The sequence below is a fragment of the Ranitomeya variabilis genome, chromosome 5, assembly GCF_051348905.1.
Source record: "Ranitomeya variabilis isolate aRanVar5 chromosome 5, aRanVar5.hap1, whole genome shotgun sequence".
Classification (NCBI taxonomy): domain Eukaryota; kingdom Metazoa; phylum Chordata; class Amphibia; order Anura; family Dendrobatidae; genus Ranitomeya; species Ranitomeya variabilis.
In genome coordinates, this window is record NC_135236.1 from 272,766,727 (window position 1) to 272,788,004 (window position 21,278).

The following is a 21,278-nucleotide window of genomic DNA, read 5'->3' on the forward strand; positions in this document are numbered from 1 at the left end:
GAGAAAAAAAATCGAAACGCCAGAATTACGTTTTTTTGGTCGCCGCGACATTGCATTAAAATGCAGTAACGGGCGATCAAAAGAACGTATCTGCACCAAAATGCTATCATTAAAAACGTCAGCTCGGCACGCAAAAAATAAGCGATCAACCGACCCCAGATCATGAAAAATGGAGACGCTACGAGTATCGGAATATGGCGCAATTTTTAAAAAAATTTTTTTAGCAAACTTTGGAATTTTTTTTCACCACTTAGGTAAAAAATAACCTAGTCATGTTAGGTGTCTATGAACTCGTACTGACCTGGAGAATCATAATAGCAGGTCAGTTTTAGCATTTAGTGAACCTAGCAAAAAAGCCAAACAAAAAAAACAAGTGTGGGACTGCACTTTTTTTTGCAATTTCACTGCACTTGGAATTTTTTTCCCGTTTTCTAGTACAAGACATGCTAAAACCAATGGTGTTGTTCAAAAGTACAACTCATCCCGCAAAAAATAAGCCCTCACATGGCCAAATTGACAGAAAAATAAAAAAGTTATGGCTCTGGGAAGGGGAGTGAAAAACGAACACGGAAAAACGGAAAATCCCAAGGTCATGAAGGGGTTAACTTTTATGGAGCAGCATATGGGGCATATTATTCTATGGAGCATCTTATGGGGCCATCAACCTTTATGGAGCAGCATATGAGGCCATCAACTTTTATGGAGCATTATATGGGGCATATTATTCTATGGAGCATCTTATGGGGCCATCATTAACCTTTGTGCAGCATTATATGGGGCATATTTTAATATGGAGCATCTTATGGGGCCATTATTAACCTTTGTGCAGCATTATATGGGGCATATTTTTTGTATGGAGCATCTTATGGGGCCCATCATGAACTTTATGGAGCATTATATGGGGTGTATTTTGTATGGAGCATCTTATGGGGCCCATCATGGACTGTATGAAGCATTATATGGGGCTCCTGATTCAATATGGATATTCAAAAACATTTAACCTACTGACGTCTCAATTAATTTGACTTTTATTGGTATCCATTTTTATTTTTAAAATTTACCAGTAGCTGCTGCATTTCCCACCCGAGGCTTATACTCGAGTCAATAAGTTTTTCCATTTTTTTGTGGCAAAATTCGGGGTCTCGGCTTATACTCGGGTCGGCTTATACTCAAGTATATACAGTAATTCTACTGGATCTCATCACTATTGTTTCCCTTATCTTGATGCTGGACTGAAGGACACTTGTTAAATCTAAAAATAGGTTACATGCCTCGGGTATAAAGAGACTCACAGACAGAGAGAGTGACACAGCTGGACATTCTGCAAAACACCCAACAGACGAGAGACAGGACTGCAGCCATTCAATTATGGCACCATCACAAGGGGCATGGATCTATCATTCTATAGGAAACAACCTAGGTGTTTTTGGCTCTGTTTGAAAGGATACAGATCTGCTCCATTAACCATCGCTGAACCATGGATACGTTTGGAGAAAGCAAGGATTAGGACCCGCTGGTCTCCTGGCTCCATGGAGATGTTCGGATAAGCCAGGTGGTGACTCTCGTGTCAACTGGCTTTGGACCTTGTATGGACTCTGTGGACTGTCATCTCCCTTACGCTTGTCATTACCTCCTGTCTGTGTGTATCACACATGGGGTAGGCGACCCTGGGAGCTCTGATGTAACATCTGCCATTATCCCAGTGGGTCTGTGGAAGGGTGAGACGCTGTAATGTGCACCATCTTGGGGAATTTTGCTGGGACTGTTCTATGTGTTATCTGCCTGTTTTTTGGTTCAGTAAAGCTTTGCCACACTGTTTTACCCCCACCCTGCGTTGTTTGAGTAGCGATATGCCCTCATAAATGGGAGAGCAGGCGTTAGGTGGTACAATCCCTGGTCCATGTGGTTGTAAGGGTTCGGGACTTTCCTTTGTGCCTGTTTTCCCTGATCAAAATGGAGTCTCGTATCTCGCTTTGTCATGGAACTTCCTGTCTGTCCTGATTATTTAAGTCCAGGTCGTGTGATCGTCCTTGCCTGAGTATTTTATTGCTGTTTGCTCCTGAGCTCCTGGCTGTCTGCTGGTTGTCTACCTGCAGCTGCTGCTCGTTACTTGGTGCTCTGCCTCTCCACGTTCTGCTGCCTTCAGTCCTCTGTGCGTCTTCCTGATGCTGCCTGTGCTCAACTACTTTCTGGACTTCTGATGTGGAGCTAATCGCCCCTGGAACTGCTGTGGCTAGTAAGGAATCCTGACATCACCATTTCCTCTAGGTCTGTGTTTTTTTAGGCTGTGTTGCTGGGCTTGTGCAGGACTTTCATCCCAAAAGGTACATATAGCGACCTTTTCCTGTTTATTTCACTCCCGTATCACGCTGGACTTCTATGTTTAAGTGCCGTGTGCATATCCACCATTGTGATTGCTGGACTTCTACACTTTAGTGCTGTGTGAGTGCTCAATCCTAAAATCATGGGACTGCCTCATTAAATGCGGTGTGCTTACTCCCATTCTTTCTGCTGGATTCTTAGGTTTAGTACCTTGTACACACCTGTGTCATATTACTGTTGGACTGGTTCATTTTAGCGGTCGCGCCAGCTCTTCAGTCACTCTGGACATTTCCATATTATGCTGTATTTTTGTTACAATTGGAGGAAGTGCTCTGCCAGTTTTGCTTTACATGCATTATTCCATATTGTGCTGAGTTTCCGTTACTATTGCAGGAAGTGCTATGTTTAGTTTTGGCACACTTGATAAATATACTTATTAGCATCAACTATTGTCCCACACAATCAGATTCCGTAGTACCCATATAATTATTAAAGCGGTTCCGGCTAGCGGACGTGGGCGACGGTCGACTCCCCATTTCAACACAGGTATTTAGTTAACATAATTTTGATAAAAAAAACGTAAAAGTCATCCCACTACATCAAGATGACCCCATTCATAAAAGTCCTAACCTCTAGTATTAAATCCTTTCCGTATGTCAAATGACCTACATGTGAGTAAGGGCTGAGAAGGACTGAGACCTAGGTTTTAACCCCTTCAAGACTGTATCCATGCATCCATGCTTACTGATCTTGGACGCATGAATACGTCATGGCGATTGCTGTCGGGTGCCAGCATCGCTTCTGGCAGTTTAGCCTGCCGAACGTAAATTTCTGTAAAGCATCTTCTGGTTCAAGGATAAATTCCTTGAGGAGTCTAGTTTCCAAAAATGGGTCACTTGTGGGGGGATTCCAGGGGCTCTCCAAATGCAACATGACACCCGCAGACCATTCCATCAAAGTATGCATTCCAAAACATCACTCTTTCCTTTCTGAGCCCTGCCAAGCACACAAACAGTGGTTCCAAATATATGTGTCTTCGTACTCAGGAGAAATTGCATAACAAATTTTGGGTTCCATTTTCTCCTGTTACCCTTGTGAAAATACAAAATGTTGGGTTAAAACAACATTCTTGTGGGAAAAATTAGATTTTTTTATTTTCATGGCTCTAAACTTCTGGGGGTTCCTGGGGAACCTGGGGATTCAAGGTGCTCACTACACATCTAGATACATTCACTGATGGGTCTAGTTTCCAAAATGGGGTTTCTTGTGGGGGGTTTCCACTGTTTAGGAATTCAAGGGACTCTCCAAACGGGACAGTGTCCGCTAATAATTCCAGCAAATTTTGTATTCAAAAAGTCGACTATCGCTCCTTCCCTTCCAAACCCTGCCGTACGCTAAAACAGTAGTTTTACCCCACTACTGTTATCTTGGGGCATTGGCGTACTCAGGAGAAATTGCACAATAAATTGTATGGTGCAATTTCTCCTGTTATCCTTCTGAAAAAAACGGGACTACAATAACATTTTTGTGGAAAAAATGTGATTTTTTTATTTTCACAGCGTTATAAATTTCTGTGAAGCACCTGGGGATTCAAGGTGCTCACCACATATCTAAATAAGTTCCTTCAGGGGTTTTATTTTACAAAATGGGGTCACTTGTAGGGGTTTCCTCTGCTTAAGCACATGGCGTCCGCTCTCGATTCCAGGCAATTTTGCATTGAAAAAGTCAAACGAAGCTCATTCCCCCCCGAGCCCTGCCGTGAGCCAAAACAGTAATTTTCCCCCACATATGAGGTATCTGCGTGCTCAGGAGAAATTGCAATACAAATTTTGGGGTCCATTTTCTCCTCTTAACCTTGTGAAAATAAAAAAAGTGGGTCTAAAATACAATTTTTGTGAAAAAAAAGTTAAATGTTCACTTTTCCTTACACATTGCAAAAATTGCTGTGAAGCAGTTGAAGGGTTAATAAACTTCTTTAATGTGTATTTGAGCAACATGAGGGGTGCAGTTTTTAGAATGGTGTAAATGTTGGGTATTTTATGTCATATAGGCCCCTCAAAGTCACTTCAAATGTGATGCGGTTTTGTAAATTTTGCTGGAAAAATGAGAAATCGCTGGCCAAAATTTAAAAAAATGTGCTGATGTAAAGTAGACGTGTGGGAAATGTTATTCATTAACTATTTTGTGTAACATACAGAGGGGGAAATAAGTATTTGATCTCTTGCTGATTTTGTATGTTTGCCCTCTGGCAAAGACATGAACAGTATAGTTACCTTTATAAAAGACTCCTATCCACAGACGCAATTAATCAGTCAGATGCTAATATCTACACATGGACAAGACCATTTATAAGGATGTCAGGGACAAGATCATAGACCTACACAAAGCTGGAATGGGCTACAAAACCATAAGTAAGATGCTGGGTGAGAAAGGGACAACTGTTGGTGCAATAGTAAGAAAATGGAAGAAATACAAAATGAATGACAATCGACTGATCTCGGGCACTATGCAAAATCTCACCTCGTGGGGTACCCTGATCATGAGGAAGGCGAGAGATCAGCCTAAAACTACATGGGGGGAACTTGTTAATGATCTCAAGGCAGCTGGGACCTCAGTCACCAAGAAAATCATTGGTAACACATTACAACATAAAGGATTAATATCCTGCAGTGCCCGCAAGGTCCCTCTGCTCAAGACCGCACATGTGCAGGCCCGTCTGAAATTTGCCAATGAGCACCTGGATGATTCTGTGATTGCGAGAAGGTGCTGTGGTCAGATGAGACAAAAAATGAGGATTTTTCATTAACTCAACCTGCCGTGTTTGGAAGAAGAGAAATGCTACCTATGACCCAAAGAACACCATCCCGACTGTCAAGCATAGAGATGGAAACACTATGTTTTGGGAGTATTTCTCTGCTAAGGGCACAGGACTACTTCACAGCATCAATGGGAGAATGAATGGAGCCAAGTACCGTAAAATCCTTAATGACAACCTCCTTCCCTCCATGACATTAAAAATGGGACGTGGCTGGGTCTTCCAGCAAGACCATTGTTAGGGGTCAAATTCCTGACTCTGCACAGGGGGATCTCAAGCCATCTCCGCTGAGGTCTCCAAATTTTCTCCTGCCGCAGTGGAGCCTGCTCAGCGGAGGCGTCGGTCCCAGTGTCATGCTCAGTCTAACACTGTGTAAAGGGTTACTGCTACCTTTCCAGCTTCTGCCATTGTGGCCAGTACTGGGCAGCGGCGAGCAGATGTCTTTGGGACTAAGTCCTACTTTTCCCCTTCTGAGCATGCCCAGGGTAAGATCTCTGATTGGAGATCAAGGGTCACATGTTCAGGTACCACAGAAGATAAATATAAAGGGGGCACCACGGATTATATAATGGGATCACCCTGACCTCCAAAACAGTACGTCAAAAAACAACAAAGAAAAAGACGAAGGTCATATGAATGGGGATCACCACACATTGGATTTAGCAAAAAGTAGAAACAATTTTATTATGCTGCAAAAACACATGAAACAAGCAATACAGAAAACAGACAGTTAAAAACAATTAAAAAAGCAACACACTTGTTCCTTAGAACCATGGCCCTTAATAAGGCCTGCACCTGCGCTATGGCAAATAGGGCAATGTCACGTAGCATGAATACCTATATGGACACCACTGTACATACACTTAGTAATGCAATGAAATAGGCCCACAATAAAGTATACCCGGTGATCACTATGAGAGACAATCCTCTGACCCTGTATCATAAGCACCGTATACACCAGAGGGTTCTGCCATAAGTGCAGACTAATGTTCTCCCTCATACAGGCATGACCCTCACTTTAGCATGCACAGAGGTGAGTGGCCTCACACAAGTCACTGAATAAGGTCTATAGGTAAAATACCGAACATAGACCTCCATGTGTAGCCATACCATACAATACCATGGACATGTGCAGCCAAGTGGATAGCGCAAGTGGAAGAGGGACCCAACGCGTGTCGCCCCGCAAAGGAGGCTTCGTCAGGGGTACCGACCACTGTAACTGTTTTACCTTATATGCAGGTTCCAATAAAGTTTACCTATTGCAGCTGCGTGTGAGCTGCCGCGTGTAGGCTTCAGTGAAAAGACTTCCTGGTAGAAGGTACAACTGCGCAGATGCGCACAGTGACCACCCCCTACCAAGGTGCCATAGTAACCCAGTGTGTATAAACAATGCCATATCTGCATGCAGAGAGACTCGTCTCAAAGATTTATCTACCATACACTGGGCTGCAGTGTTTGCGGAGAGAGAAGATAACTATGTAAACATACGTTGCCTGCACACCCAAGGTCTCCGTGATCTGTAGTCACTTCATGTAAGCGTGCACAGGCTTGAATGGAGTGCTTCCTGGTAATGGACTCGACTGCGCAGCTGCACACAGTGACAGCCCCATGCCCAGGCACCATGGTAACACAGCGTACACACACAGTGCTGTGTAACCCTGCAGGAACTCACATCTCAAGAGCAATACGCAGGTGTCAGGAATACCTGTCTTACGCCGGCTGCAATATCAGCAGAGACAGAAAATCTATATAGACTCATATTACTTGCCTATCAGAGGTGCCCATAATCTGTGGCCACCCCATATAAATGTTCGCAAGCTTGAATGAAGTGCTTCCTGGTAGTAAGCTGAACTGCGCAGCGCGCACAATGACTACCTCATACCAAGGTACCATGGTAACACAGCATGTACTAATAGTGCTGTGCAGCCCTGTAGGGATTCACATCCAGCAAGCAATGCACAGGCATCAAAGATACCTGTCTTGCACTGGACTGCACAAAATATTCAAAATAGCCATATACCTAATTTGTACCCATCCAAGGGGCCCGCATATAGGCTATAGAGCTACAGAGAACGGTGAACATCTACCCCGGAATACACTTCCACTTGCGCTATCCACTTGGCTGCACATGTCCATGGTATTGTATGGTATGGCTACACATGGAGGTCTATGTTCGGTATTTTACCTATAGACCTTATTCAGTGACTTGTGTGAGGCCACTCACCTCTGTGCATGCTAAAGTGAGGGTCATGCCTGTATGAGGGAGAACATTAGTCTGCACTTATGGCAGAACCCTCTGGTGTATACGGTGCTTATGATACAGGGTCAGAGGATTGTCTCTCATAGTGATCACCGGGTATACTTTATTGTGGGCCTATTTCATTGCATTACTAAGTGTATGTACAGTGGTGTCCATATAGGTATTCATGCTACGTGACATTGCCCTATTTGCCATAGCACAGGTGCAGGCCTTATTAAGGGCCATGGTTCTAAGGAACAAGTGTGTTGCTTTTTTAATTGTTTTTAACTGTCTGTTTTCTGTATTGCTTGTTTCATGTGTTTTTGCAGCATAATAAAATTGTTTCTACTTTTTGCTAAATCCAATGTGTGGTGATCCCCATTCATATGACCTTCGTCTTTTTCTTTGTTGTTTTTTGATGTTCAGGTACCGCAGCAATTCCCATTGGTCCTCTAGGAAGGTCCTGAAGTTGCTCAAGTTCTGTGGCAGCCTCTCATTGGTCCTTCTGGGAAGGTCCTGTAGTTGCTGCAGCTATAAAAGGTTTGCATGACCGCATGGCTATGCGCTAGTATCAATCTAAGTTATGTGCTTTGCGCCAGTGTGGTTATGTGTGTCTGTGGTCAGGGTCGGCTGTAAAAGCCATTAGAGTACTGGCACCTCCAGTGAGGAGATTGTGTGTTTGCATGATCACTGACTGCTATCAGCTCGGCAGTTAGCTTGTGCTCCTGTGAGTCTAACAGAGCGCAGTGCTTTCCTTTCACGGCGACTCTGTGAAGTAACAGAGCTAGCTTATACCGCCAAATAGTGCCACCATTCACTAGCAGCAGGTTCCTCCTGCTCGGTTGACCCCAGGCTACGAACGCACCAATAATAAACATCCATATTTACTCGGTGTGTTCCGCTAGCCCTAACAACAATGACTCAAAACATACAGCCAAGGCAACAAAGCAGTGGCTCAAAATGAAGCACATTAAGGTCATGGGGTGGCCTAGCCAGTCTCCAGACCTTAATCCCATAAAAAACTTATGGAGGGAGTTGAAGGTCTGAGTTGCCAAGCGACAGCCTCAAAATCTTGATGATTTAGTGATGATCTACAAAAAACGTCTGACTGCTGTGCTTGCCAACAAAGGTTTTGCCACCAAGTCATCTTGACGTGGTGGGATGGCTTGTACTTTTTTTGTTCAAAATTATGTTAACTATTATGCTAACTAAACACTCTCTATTATTTTCATGCATTATTGCTATTTATTTACTGCAGGGTATTTGCTTATTTTATATTTGTCTTGAGTTTTTGTCATATTCAACATCTGCAAGAGCGAACAATTGTTGCTGTGTGATATAGATGACATGGTGGTGGACAGATTTCTGCTGTCAGGAATAAGTTTATTGAAAATAGGTTAAAACTGTTGCTCTAATAGAATGGCAGAGACTGGCACTTGGAGTGTGGTCTCTGCTAGGTGGTCATAAAATCTGGATAAATGCGGTCACTTGTGGGGGGTTTCCATCCCTCCGATATCTAGTGAATACTTAATTTAGAAAATTGTATAGTAATAAAATCTTTGTGTTTGTGGATAAAAAGTATTGGAATAATCACAACGGACTGCTTTTTGACTTAGCCTGGAGCCTTTATGAGGCAGGGAAAATTCATTTCCTGACAAAGAGTAAATTCATAAAAGGTGTTTTTTCAGTTTTTTTTAATGCAAATTTTCAGCTGTTTTACAGCTATGTGTATGAGATTTCCGAAGTCTCTTGCACACACCTTGGCTTTTCGTCATCAGTATTTTGCGCTTTGCATGTTTTTTTGCACAATAGAGCATGTCACTTCTTTCATGTTTTTCCAGCGTTTTTCACCCATTGACATGAATGGGTGATGAAAAAACGCTGAAAATCCGCAGCAAAAACACAGGTATGAGGTTTTGCTGCATATTTTGTGCCAAAATCTGATTCTATGGACTTTTTTTGCACTAAACATTATCAGCATGCACAAGAGACAAATCTAGCATGCCAAAAAGAAAGCAAAAGACGTACAAAAAAGCAGCAAGAAACACTAGAAAAACATGCTTTTACTGTAGCTTCTTTCTAGCCAATGGATGAGGTTTTGCTGCAGAAATAAATGCTCAAAAAATGCCCAGCGTGAACTTACCCAAAGGCTCAGACCAGAGCCGAGAACCTATCCATTGTGACTGTTTCAATATTTTTTATCCTATTTTTCCAGGAGCCATAACTATTTTTTCATTGATAAAGCCATATGTGTTTGAAGGGACGTATTGTAGTTTTTAATGACACTATTCGTTTTACCTTATAATGTACTGAAAATTGGGGAAAAAAATTCCACAAGCTGTGAAATGGTGAACCCCCCCCCCCCACAATTCTACCATCATATCTTTGGCTCTGTTTTTACGCTGTTTACGAAAAATCTTACCTATCAACATTCACTTTCTAGTCTCTTATGAAGCCCAGCCACAGTATTGCCAAGATGATGGAAAAGGGGCCCCTGACTGGCATGGCAACCCATCGGTACACTGCGATTGATTCACGGGACGCCAAACGGAAGCCCCGACAGATTTATGCAATTTAAATACTGTTGCCAGAGATTGACAGCTGCATTTAACCCTTTCGTGAGCGGGCTTGTTTTTGCCTTCGTGACCACTGACCGGGCCAATTTTTACAATTATGACCACTGGCATTTTATGAGGTAATTACTCTGGAATGCTTCCACAGATCCCAGTGATTCGGAGATTGTTTTCTCAAGACATATTGTACTTCATCTTAGTGGTAAAAATTCTTCGATATGACTTGCGTTTATTTGTGAAAAAAATGGAAGTTTGGCAAAAATCTTGAAAATTTTGCAATTTTCAAACTTCTAAAGGGAATCTATCACCTCATTTTTCGCATATAAGCTGCGGCCACCGCCATTAGGGGCTTATCTACAGCATTCTGTAATGCTGTAGATAAGCCCCTGATGTAACCTGAAAGGTAAGAAAAACAAGTTAGATTTTGCTCACCCAGGGGCGGTCCGGGTCCGATGGGTGTCGCAGGTCTGGGTCCGGCGCCTCCCATCTTCATGCGATGACGTCCTCTTCCTTGCTTCTGTCATGGCTCATGCACAGGCGTACTTTGTCTGCCCTGTTGAGGGCAGAGCAAAGTACTGCAATGCGCAGGTGCCGGAAAAGGTCAGAGAGGCCCGGCGTCTGCGCACTGCAGTACTTTACGCTGCCCTCAACAGGGCAAATCAGTCCGCCTGCGCCGGAGCCGCAACAGAAGCAAGGAAGAGGACATCATCGCATGAAGATGGGAGGCGCCGGACCCAAGCCCGCGATGCCCATCGGACCCAAACCGGGACCATCCCTGGGTGAGTATAATCTAACTTGTTTTTCTTATCTTTCAGGTTACATTGGGGGCTTATCTACAGCATCACAGAATGCTGTAGATAAGCCGCTAATGTCGGTGGCCGCAGCTTATATGTGAAAAATGAGGTGACAGATTCCCTTTAATTTTTATGCCCTTAAATCAGAGAGTCATATCGCACAAAATAGTTAATAAATAACATTTCCGACATGTCTACTTTACATCAGCACAATTTTGGAACCAAATTTTTTTTGGGGTAGGATGTTATAAGGGTTAAAAGTTGACCAGACATTTTTCCAACAAATTTTATAAAACCATTTTTTTTTAGTCTATATGAAAGAAAATACCCAAAAGTGACACCATTCTAAAAATTGTACCCCTCAAGGTGCGCAAAACCACATTCAAGAAGTTTATTAACCCTTCAGGTGATTCACAAGAATTAATAGAATATGGAAGGAAAAAAATAACATTTCACTTTTTCCACCAAAAATGTTTCTTTATCACCATATTTTCCATTTTCACAAAAGTAACAGGAGAAAATGCATCATAAAACTTGTTGTGAGATTTCTCCTGAGTATGCCGATACCACATATATTAGGGAAAGCTACTGTTTGTGCGCATGGCAGGGCTCGGAAGGGAAGGAGCACTATTTGACTTTTTGAATCCCCAAGTGCTTCACAGAAGTTTATAACGTAGACTCATGGAAATAAAAAAAATAACATTTTTCCCAAATAAATCTTTTTAGCTTCATATTTTGCATTTTCCTAAGGGTAAAAGGTGAAATTGCTCCACACAATTTGTTGTGAAATTTCTCCTGAGCACGCTAATACCCCATATGTGGGGGAACACTACTGTTTGGGCGCACGGCAGGGCTTGGAAGGGAAGGAGCCACTTGACTTTTCAATGCAAAATTGGCTGGAATCGATAGCGGACACCATGTTGCGTTTGGAGAGCCCCTGATGTGCCTAAATAGTGGAAACCCCCAACAAGTGACACCATTGTGGAAACTAGACCCCCAAGGAACTTATCTAGATGTGTGGTGAGCACTTTGAACCCCCAAGTGCTTCACAGAAGTTAATTACGTAGAGCCGTGAAAATAAAAAAATCATATTTTCTCCACAAAAATAATATTTTCGTCCTCAATTTTTTATTTTCACAAGGGTAGCAAGAAAAAATGGACCCCAAAGTTTGTTGTGCAATTTCTCCTGAGTATTCTAATACTGGGAGCACAGCAGGGCATGAAAGGGAAAGAGCATCATGTGACTTTTGGAATGAAACATTGGCTGGAATCCATAGCGGAAGCCATGTTGCGTTTAGAGAGCCCCTGACGTGCCTAAACAGTGGAAACCACCAACAAGTGACTCCATTTTGGAAACTAGACCCCCAAAGAACTTATCTAGTTGTGTGGTGGGCACCTTAAACCCCCAAGTGCTTCACAGAAGTTAATAAAGAGCTGTGAAAATAAAAAAAAATCATATTTTCTCCACAAAAATGATCTGTTCAACCTCAATTTTTCATTTTCCAAAGGGTATCGGAGAAATTGGACCTCAAAAGTTGTTGTGCAATTTGTTCTGAGTATGGTGATACCCCATATGTGGGGGTAAGCCACTGTTTGGGCGCATGGCAGAGCTCGGAAGGGTAGGAAAGCCATATTGGAGAACAGATTTTGTGGGAATTGTTTGTGGGTGACGTGTCACATTGTCAGAGCCCCTAAAATGTTTTACCACTAAAATGTTGCTTTAACCCCAGATTTTACATCGGAAAATACCTAGATAGGTAAAATGGTCGTTACACCCATAGATGAATTTGCAGAATTTGCATCTGGGAAATGCTACATCAAGAGGCAAAGCCCCTTGGACATTGGTGTGCTCCAATTCACGAGCACTAGGGACAACGCTAATACTGGGCATTGTTGCCTGAGACATTTCTCCAGAAGTGCCATTTGCCCTTCTTGTTGTACTGGTCCTTGTGTGAGGATGGACCAGAATCACTGCTCATTTCTGAGCTATCACTGTCTCCGCTACTAAGGCACTCGAAATCCATATCACCATCTGACACTGCACTTTCTTCGCTGTCAGAACATAAAAGTGCAAAAGTCTCCTCTGCACTAAAATACTGATGGGCCATTTTATTCGTTTTCTTATTTTTATTTTTTTCCGGAAATAGAAAACTGACTGACATCACCAAATTGAAAAAGGCTAATTCTTTAGCCTAACCCTAACTTTAGAATAAACAGTAACTGTATTTTCATGACTATGAAAATTGTACATTCACACTGAAGGCATCAAAACTATGAATTAACACATGTGGAATTATATACTTAATAAAAATGTGTGAAACAACTGAAAATATGTCTTATATTCTAGGTTCTTCAAAGTAGCCACCTTTGCTTTGATGACTGCTTTGCACACTCTTGGCATTCTCTTGATGAGCTTCAAGAGGTAGTCACCGGGAATGGTCTTCCAACAATCTTGAAGGAGTTGCCAGAGATGCTTAGCACTTGTTGGCCCTTTTGCCTTCACTCTGCGGTCCAGCTCACCCCAAACCATCTCGATTGGGTTCAAGTCTGGTGACTGTGGAGGCCAGGTCATCTGGCATAGCACCCCATCACTCTCCTTCTTGGTCAAATATCCCTTACACAGCCTGGAGGTGTGTTTGGGGTCATTGTCCTGTTGAAAAATAAATGATGGTCCAACTAAACGCAAACCAGATGGAATAGCATGCCACGGCAAGATGCTGTGGTAGCCATGCTGGTTCAGTATGCCTTCAATTTTGAATAAATCCCCAACAGTGTTACCAGCAAAGCACCCCCACACCATCACACCTCCTCCTCCATGCCTCACGGTGGGAACCAGGCATGCCGCTGCAAGATGCTGTGGTAGCCATGCTGGTTCAGTATGCCTTCAATTTTGAATAAATCCCCAACAGTGTTACCAGCAAAGCACCCCCACACCATCACACCTCCTCCTCCATGCTTCATGGTGGGAACCAGGCATGTAGAGTCCATCCGTTCACCTTTTCTGCATCGCACAAAGACACGAAGACACGGTGGCTGGAACCAAAGATCTCAAATTTGGACTCATCAGACCAAAGCACAGATTTCCACTGGTCTAATGTCCATTCCTTGTGTTCTTTAGCCCAAACAAGTCTCTTCTGCTTGTTGCCTGTCTTTAGCAGTGGTTTCCTAGCAGCTATTTACCATGAAGGCCTGCTGCACAAAGTCTCCTCTTAACAGTTGTTGTAGAGATGTGTCTGCTGCTATAACTCTGTGTGGCATTGGCCTGGTCTCTAATCTGAGCTGCTGTTAACCTGCGATTTCTGAGGCTGGTGACTCGGATAAACTTATCCTCAGAAGCAGAGCTGACTCTTATTCTTCTTTTCCTGGGGCGGTCCTCATGTGAGCCAGTTTCTTTTTAGCGGTTGATGGTTTTTACAACTGCACTTGGGGACATTTTCAAAGTTTTCCCAATTTTTCGGACTGACTGACCTTCATTTTTTAAAGTAATAATGGCCACTATGTTTTTCTTTACTTAGAATTTGTATCATGGCAAGAAAAAAGCAGCTAACAGTCTATTCAGTAGGACTATCAGCTGTGTATCCACCAGACTTCTGCACAACACAACTGATGGTCCCAACCCCATTTATAAGGCAAGAAATCCCACTTATTAAACCTGACAGGGCACACCTGTGAAGTGAAAAACCATTCCCGATGACTACCTCTTGAAGCTCATCAAGAGAATGCCAAGAGTGTGCAAAGCTGTCATCAAAGCAAAAGGTGGCTACTTTGAAGAACCTAGAATATAAGACATAATTTCAGTTGTTTCACACTTTTTTGTTAAGTATATAATTCCACGTGTTAATTCATAGTTTTGATGCCTTCAGTGTGAATATACCAATTTTCATAGTCATGAAAACACAGAAAAATCTTTAAATGAGAAGGTGGGTCCAAACTTTGTCTGTACTGTATATAGCATTGTGTGCTCACATATATAGCAGTGTGTGTGTTCACGTGTATATAGCAGTGTGTGTGCTCACGTGTATATGGCAGAGTGTGTGTGCTCACATGTATATAGCAGAGTGTGTGTGTGTTCCCCTGTATATAGCATTGTGTGCTCACATGTATATAGCAGTGTGTGTGTGCTCACATGTATATAGCAGTGTGTGCTCACATGTATATAGCAGTGTGTGTGCTCACATGTATATAGCAGTGTGTGTGCTCACATGTATATAGCAGTGTGTGTGCTCACATGTATATAGCAGTGTGTGTGCTCACATGTATATAGCAGTGTGTATGCGCTCACATGTATATAGCAGTGTGTTTGCTCTCACATGTATATAGCAGTGTGTGTGCTCACGTGTATATAGCAGAGTGTGTGTGTGTTCCCCTGTATATAGCATTGTGTGCTCACATGTATATAGCAGTGTGTGTGTGCTCACATGTATATAGCAGTGTGTGTGCTCACATGTATATAGCAGTGTGTGTGTGCTCACATGTATATAGCAGAGTGTGTGTGTGTTCCCCTGTATATAGCATTGTGTGCTCACATGTATATAGCAGTGTGTGTGCTCACATGTATATAGCAGTGTGTGTGTGCTCACATGTATATAGCAGAGTGTGTGTGTGTTCCCCTGTATATAGCATTGTGTGCTCACATGTATATAGCAGTGTGTGTGCTCACATGTATATAGCAGTGTGTGTGTGCTCACATGTATATAGCAGTGTGTGTGCTCACATGTATATAGCAGTGTGTGTGCTCACATGTATATAGCAGTGTGTGTGCTCACGTGTATATAGCAGTGTGTGTGCTCACGTGTATATAGCAGAGTGTGTGTGCTCACATGTATATAGCAGTGTGTGTGTGCTCACATGTATATATAGCAGTGTGTGTGCTCACGTGTATATAGCAGAGTGTGTGTGCTCACATGTATATAGCAGTGTGTGTGTGCTCACATGTATATAGCAGTGTGTGCTCACATGTATATAGCAGTGTGTATGTGCTCACATGTATATAGCAGTGTGTGTGCTCTCACATGTATATAGCAGTGTGTGTGCTCACATGTATATAGCAGTGTGTGTGCTCACATGTATATAGCAGTGTGTGTGCTCACATGTATATAGCAGTGTGTGTGTGCTCACATGTATATAGCAGTGTGTGTGTGCTCACATGTATATAGCAGTGTGTGCTCTCACATGTATATATATAACAGTGTGTGTGCTCATATGTATATAGCAGTGTGTGTGCTCACATGTATATAGCAGTGTGTGTGCTCACATGTATATAGCAGTGTGTGTGTGCTCACATGTATATAGCAGTGTGTGTGTGCTCACATGTATATATAGCAGTGTGTGTGCTCACGTGTATATAGCAGAGTGTGTGTGCTCACATGTATATAGCAGTGTGTGTGTGCTCACATGTATATAGCAGTGTGTGCTCACATGTATATAGCAGTGTGTATGTGCTCACATGTATATAGCAGTGTGTGTGCTCTCACATGTATATAGCAGTGTGTGTGCTCACATGTATATAGCAGTGTGTGTGCTCACATGTATATAGCAGTGTGTGTGTGCTCACATGTATATAGCAGTGTGTGTGTGCTCACATGTATATAGCAGTGTGTGCTCTCACATGTATATATATAACAGTGTGTGTGCTCACATGTATATAGCAGTGTGTGTGCTCACATGTATATAGCAGTGTGTGTGCTCACATGTATATAGCAGTGTGTGTGTGCTCACATGTATATAGCAGTGTGTGTGTGCTCACATGTATATAGCAGTGTGTGCTCTCACATGTATATATATAACAGTGTGTGTGCTCACGTGTATATAGCAGTGTGTGTGCTCATGTGTATATAGCAGAGTGTGTGTGCTCACATGTATATAGCAGAGTGTGTGTGCTCACATGTATATAGCAGTGTGTGTGTGTGTGTTCCCCTGTATATAGCATTGTGTGCTCACATGTATATAGCAGTGTGTGTGTGCTCACATGTATATAGCAGTGTGTGCTCACATGTATATAGCAGTGTGTGTGCTCACATGTATATAGCAGTGTGTGTGCTCACATGTATATAGCAGTGTGTGTGCTCACATGTATATAGCAGTGTGTGTGCTCACATGTATATAGCAGTGTGTGTGCTCTCACATGTATATAGCAGTGTGTGTGCTCACATGTATATAGCAGTGTGTGTGCTCACATGTATATAGCAGTGTGTGTGCTCACATGTATATAGCAGTGTGTGTGCTCTCACATGTATATAGCAGTGTGTGTGCTCTCACATGTATATAGCAGTGTGTGTGCTCTCACATGTATATAGCAGTGTGTGTGCTCTCACATGTATATAGCAGTGTGTGTGCTCACATGTATATAGCAGTGCGTGCTCTCACATGTATATAGCAGTGTGTGTGTGCTCACATGTATATAGCAGTGTGTGTGCTCTCACATGTATATAGCAGTGTGTGTGCTCACATGTATATAGCAGTGTGTGTGCTCTCACATGTATATAGCAGTGTGTGTGCTCACATGTATATAGCAGTGCGTGCTCTCACATGTATATAGCAGAGTGTGTGTGCTCACATGTATATAGCAGTGTGTGTGCTCTCACATGTATATAGCAGTGTGTGTGTGTGCTCTCACATGTATATAGCAGTGTGTGTGCTCTCACATGTATATAGCAGTATTGTAACTCCGGAGTTACAATACTTTCTATTGAGCGGGTTTTTTTGCCGTGTGGCTCTTGTCATATCTTTTGAATGAGGTTGTGTTATTTATGTATATAGCAGTTGTGTTATTTATGTATATAGCAGTGTGTGTGCTCACATGTATATAGCAGTGTGTGTGCTCACATGTATATAGCAGTGTGTGTTCACATGTATATAGCAGTGTGTGTGCTCACATGTATATAGCAGTGTGTGTGTTCACATGTATATAGCAGTGTGTGTGTGTGTTCCCCTGTATATAGCATTGTGTGCCGACATGTATATAGCAGTGTGCAGGGCCGGCGGCAGCACCCGGCCTACCAGGGCAAGTGCCGGGGCCCTGACGAGACAGGGGGGCCCACTCACACAGTCATAGAGCCATCTGGCTGCTTTAACCCTTTCTACCCTTTCAATTTGCGCTGGCACAAGCATCTTCTGTCAGTGCAGGGCCAGGCACACATAGGGGTTAACTGGACACAGCCAGCGTGACATTGTGGGCGGAGAGTTCTCCTGCTCTGAATCTCCTGGCTGTGTGCACTGCTGAACTTATCGGAGGAGACGGAACTCCTACCAGCACCTGAGTGAGTGCAATGCTATATTGCTGTATGTTCTGACAGTCTGGGACTGGGTGACCTGGGGCGGCCATGGGCTGGGCGGCTGCAGCTGATATATCTATACAGGTCCTTCTCAAAAAATTAGCATATAGTGTTAAATTTCATTATTTACCATAATGTAATGATTACAATTAAACTTTCATATATTATAGATTCATTATCCACCAACTGAAATTTGTCAGGTCTTTTATTGTTTTAAAGGTACCTTCACACGAAGCGACGCTGCAGCGATAGCGACAACGATGTCGATCGCTGCAGCGTCGCTGTTTGGTCGCTGGAGAGCTGTCACACAGACCGCTCTCCAGCGATCAACTATGCCGAGGTCCCCTGGTAACCAGGGTAAACATCGGGTAACTAAGCGCAGGGCCGCGCTTAGTAACCCGATGTTTACCCTGGTTACCAGCGTAAAATCTAAAAAAAACAAACAGCACATACTTACATTCACGTCCCCCTGCGTCCACTTCCTGACTGACTGAGCGCCGTACAGTGAGAGCAGAGCGGTGACGTCACCGCTGTGCTGCTTTCACTTTCACTTTGCGGCGCTGAGTCAGAGGAGGAAGCTGACTGCAGGGGACGCAATGTGAGTATGTGCTGTTTGTTTTTTTTACATTTTACGCTAGTAACCAGGGTAAACATCGGGTAACTAAGCGCGGCCCTGCGCTTAGTAACCCGATGTTTACCCTGGTTACCAGTGTAAAATATCGCTGGTATCGTTGCTTTTGCTTTCAAACACAACGATACACAGCGATCGGACGACCAAATAAAGTTCTGGACTTTATTCAGCGACCAGCGACATCACAGCAGGATCCTGATCGCTGCTGCGTGTCAAACGAAACGATATCGCTAGCGAGGACGCTGCAACGTCACGGATTGCTAGCGATATCGTTATAATGTCGTTTCGTGTGAAGGTACCTTAATACTGATGATTTTGGCCTACAACTCCTGATAACCCAAAAAACCTGTCTCAATAAATTAGCATATCAAGAAAAGGTTCTCTAAACGACCTATTACCCTAATCTTCTGAATCAACTAATTAACTCTAAACACATGCAAAAGATACCTGAGGCTTTTAAAAACTCCCTGCCTGGTTCATTACTCAAAACCCCCATCATGGGTAAGACTAGCGACCTGACAGATGTCAAGAAGGCCATCATTGACACCCTCAAGCAAGAGGGTAAGACCCAGAAAGAAATTTCTCAACAAATAGGCTGTTCCCAGAGTGCTGTATCAAGGCACCTCAATGGTAAGTCTGTTGGAAGGAAACAATGTGGCAGAAAACGCTGTACAACGAGAAGAGGTGACCGGACCCTGAGGAAGATTGTGGAGAAGGACCGATTCCAGACCTTGGGGAACCTGAGGAAGCAGTGGACTGAGTCTGGTGTGGAAACATCCAGAGCCACCGTGCACAGGCATGTGCAGGAAATGGGCTACAGGTGCCGCATTCCCCAGGTAAAGCCACTTTTGAACCATAAACAGCGGCAGAAGCGCCTGACCTGGTACTTTTTTCTGATGAAAGCAAATTTTGCATGTCATTCGGAAATCAAGGTGCCAGAGTCTGGAGGAAGACTGGGGAGAAGGAAATGCCAAAATGCCTGAAGTCCAGTGTCAAGTACCCACAATCAGTGATGGTGTGGGGTGCCATGTCAGCTGCTGGTGTTGGTCCACTGTGTTTCATCAAGGGAAGGGTCAATGCAGCTAGCTATCAGGAGATTTTGGAGCACTTCATGCTTCCATCGGCTGAAATGCTTTATGGAGATGAAGATTTCATTTTTCAGCACGACCTGGCACCTGCTCACAGTGCCAAAACCACTGGTAAATGGTTTACTGACCATGGTATTACTGTGCTCAATTGGCCTGCCAACTCTCCTGACCTGAACCCCATAGAGAATCTGTGGGATATTGTGAAGAGAAAGTTGAGAGACGCAAGACCCAACACTCTGGATGAGCTTAAGGCCGCTATTGAAGCATCCTGGGCCTCCATAACATCTCAGCAGTGTCACAGGCTGATTGCCTCCATGCCACGCCGCATTGAAGCAGTCATTTCTGCCAAAGGATTCCCGACAAAGTATTGAGTGCATAACTGAACATTATTATTTGATGGTTTTTTTGTTTGTTATTAAAAAACACTTTTATTTGATTGGACGGGTGAAATATGCTAATTTATTGAGACAGGTTTTTTGGGTTATCAGGAGTTGTAGGACAAAATCATCAGTATTAAAACAATAAAAGACCTGACAAATTTCAGTTGGTGGATAATGAATCTATAATATATGAAAGTTTAATTGTAATCATTACATTATGGTAAATAATGAAATTTAACACTATATGCTAATTTTTTGAGAAGGACCTGTGTATATATATATATATATATATATATATATATGAGATACTACAGCAGCCGCCCAGCACAGCCTGTATAGATACAGTGTATATAATATATATACAGGACAGGTGCTGGGGGCCTGGGCTGGGCGGCTGTTGAAGTATATACACTGCACAGTACCACTCCTCCTGTATATATACAGTGCACAGTACCACTCCTCCTGTATATATACACTGCACAGTACCACTCCTCCTGTCCTGTATATATACACTGCACAGTACCACTCCTCCTGTATATATACACTGTACAGTACCACTCCTCCTGTCCTGTATATATACACTGCACAGTACCGCTCCTCCTGTATATATACACTGCACAGTACCGCTCCTCCTGTATATATACACTGCACAGTACCACTCCTACTGTATATATACACTGCACAGTACCACTCCTCCTGTATGTATACACTGTACAGTACCGCTCCTCCTGTCCTGTATATATACACTGCACAGTACCGCTCCTCCTGTATATATACACTGCACAGTACCTCTCCTCCTGTCCTGTATATATACACTGCACAGTACCGCTCCTCCTGTATATATACACTGCACAGTACCACTCCTCCTGTCCTGTATATATACACTGCACAGTACCTCTCCTCCTGTCCTGTATATATACACTGCACAGTACCACTCCTTCTGTATATATACACTGCACAGTACCGCTCCTCCTGTATATATACACTGCACAGTACCACTCCTCCTGTCCTGTATATATACACTGCACAGTACCACTCCTTCTGTATATATACACTGCACAGTACCACTCCTACTGTATATATACACTGCACAGTACCGCTCCTCCTGTATATATACACTGCACAGTACCGCTCCTCCTGTATATATACACTGCACAGTACC

At 43.1% G+C, this 21,278-nt stretch overlaps 2 protein-coding genes across 5 annotated transcripts in view; one reads left to right on the top strand and one right to left on the bottom strand.

Moving 5' to 3' along the window:
• Positions 1-21,278, bottom strand: part of LOC143775780 (death-associated protein kinase 1-like) — a 151,984-nt gene that overhangs the window by 87,906 nt on the left and 42,800 nt on the right. The window contains exon 1 of one of the 3 annotated variants that reach the window (XM_077264322.1): positions 6,626-6,811. The exons of the other annotated variants lie outside the window; for them this stretch is intronic. Coding sequence (XP_077120437.1) covers positions 6,626-6,760 — 135 coding nt within the window. The 5' untranslated portion in view covers positions 6,761-6,811. Of the gene's footprint in view, positions 1-6,625; positions 6,812-21,278 lie in introns of those variants that run through there. 3 annotated transcript variants of the gene reach the window in all.
• The window catches only part of SCO2 (synthesis of cytochrome C oxidase 2), a 66,494-nt gene continuing 47,248 nt past the window's right edge, over positions 2,033-21,278 (top strand). Inside the window, exon 1 of one of the 2 annotated variants that reach the window (XM_077264327.1) lies at positions 2,033-2,324. The gene's annotated coding sequence lies outside the window, so the exon portion shown is untranslated. The remainder of the gene's footprint in view (positions 2,325-21,278) is intronic. The other variant, XM_077264325.1, reaches the window with a different exon arrangement.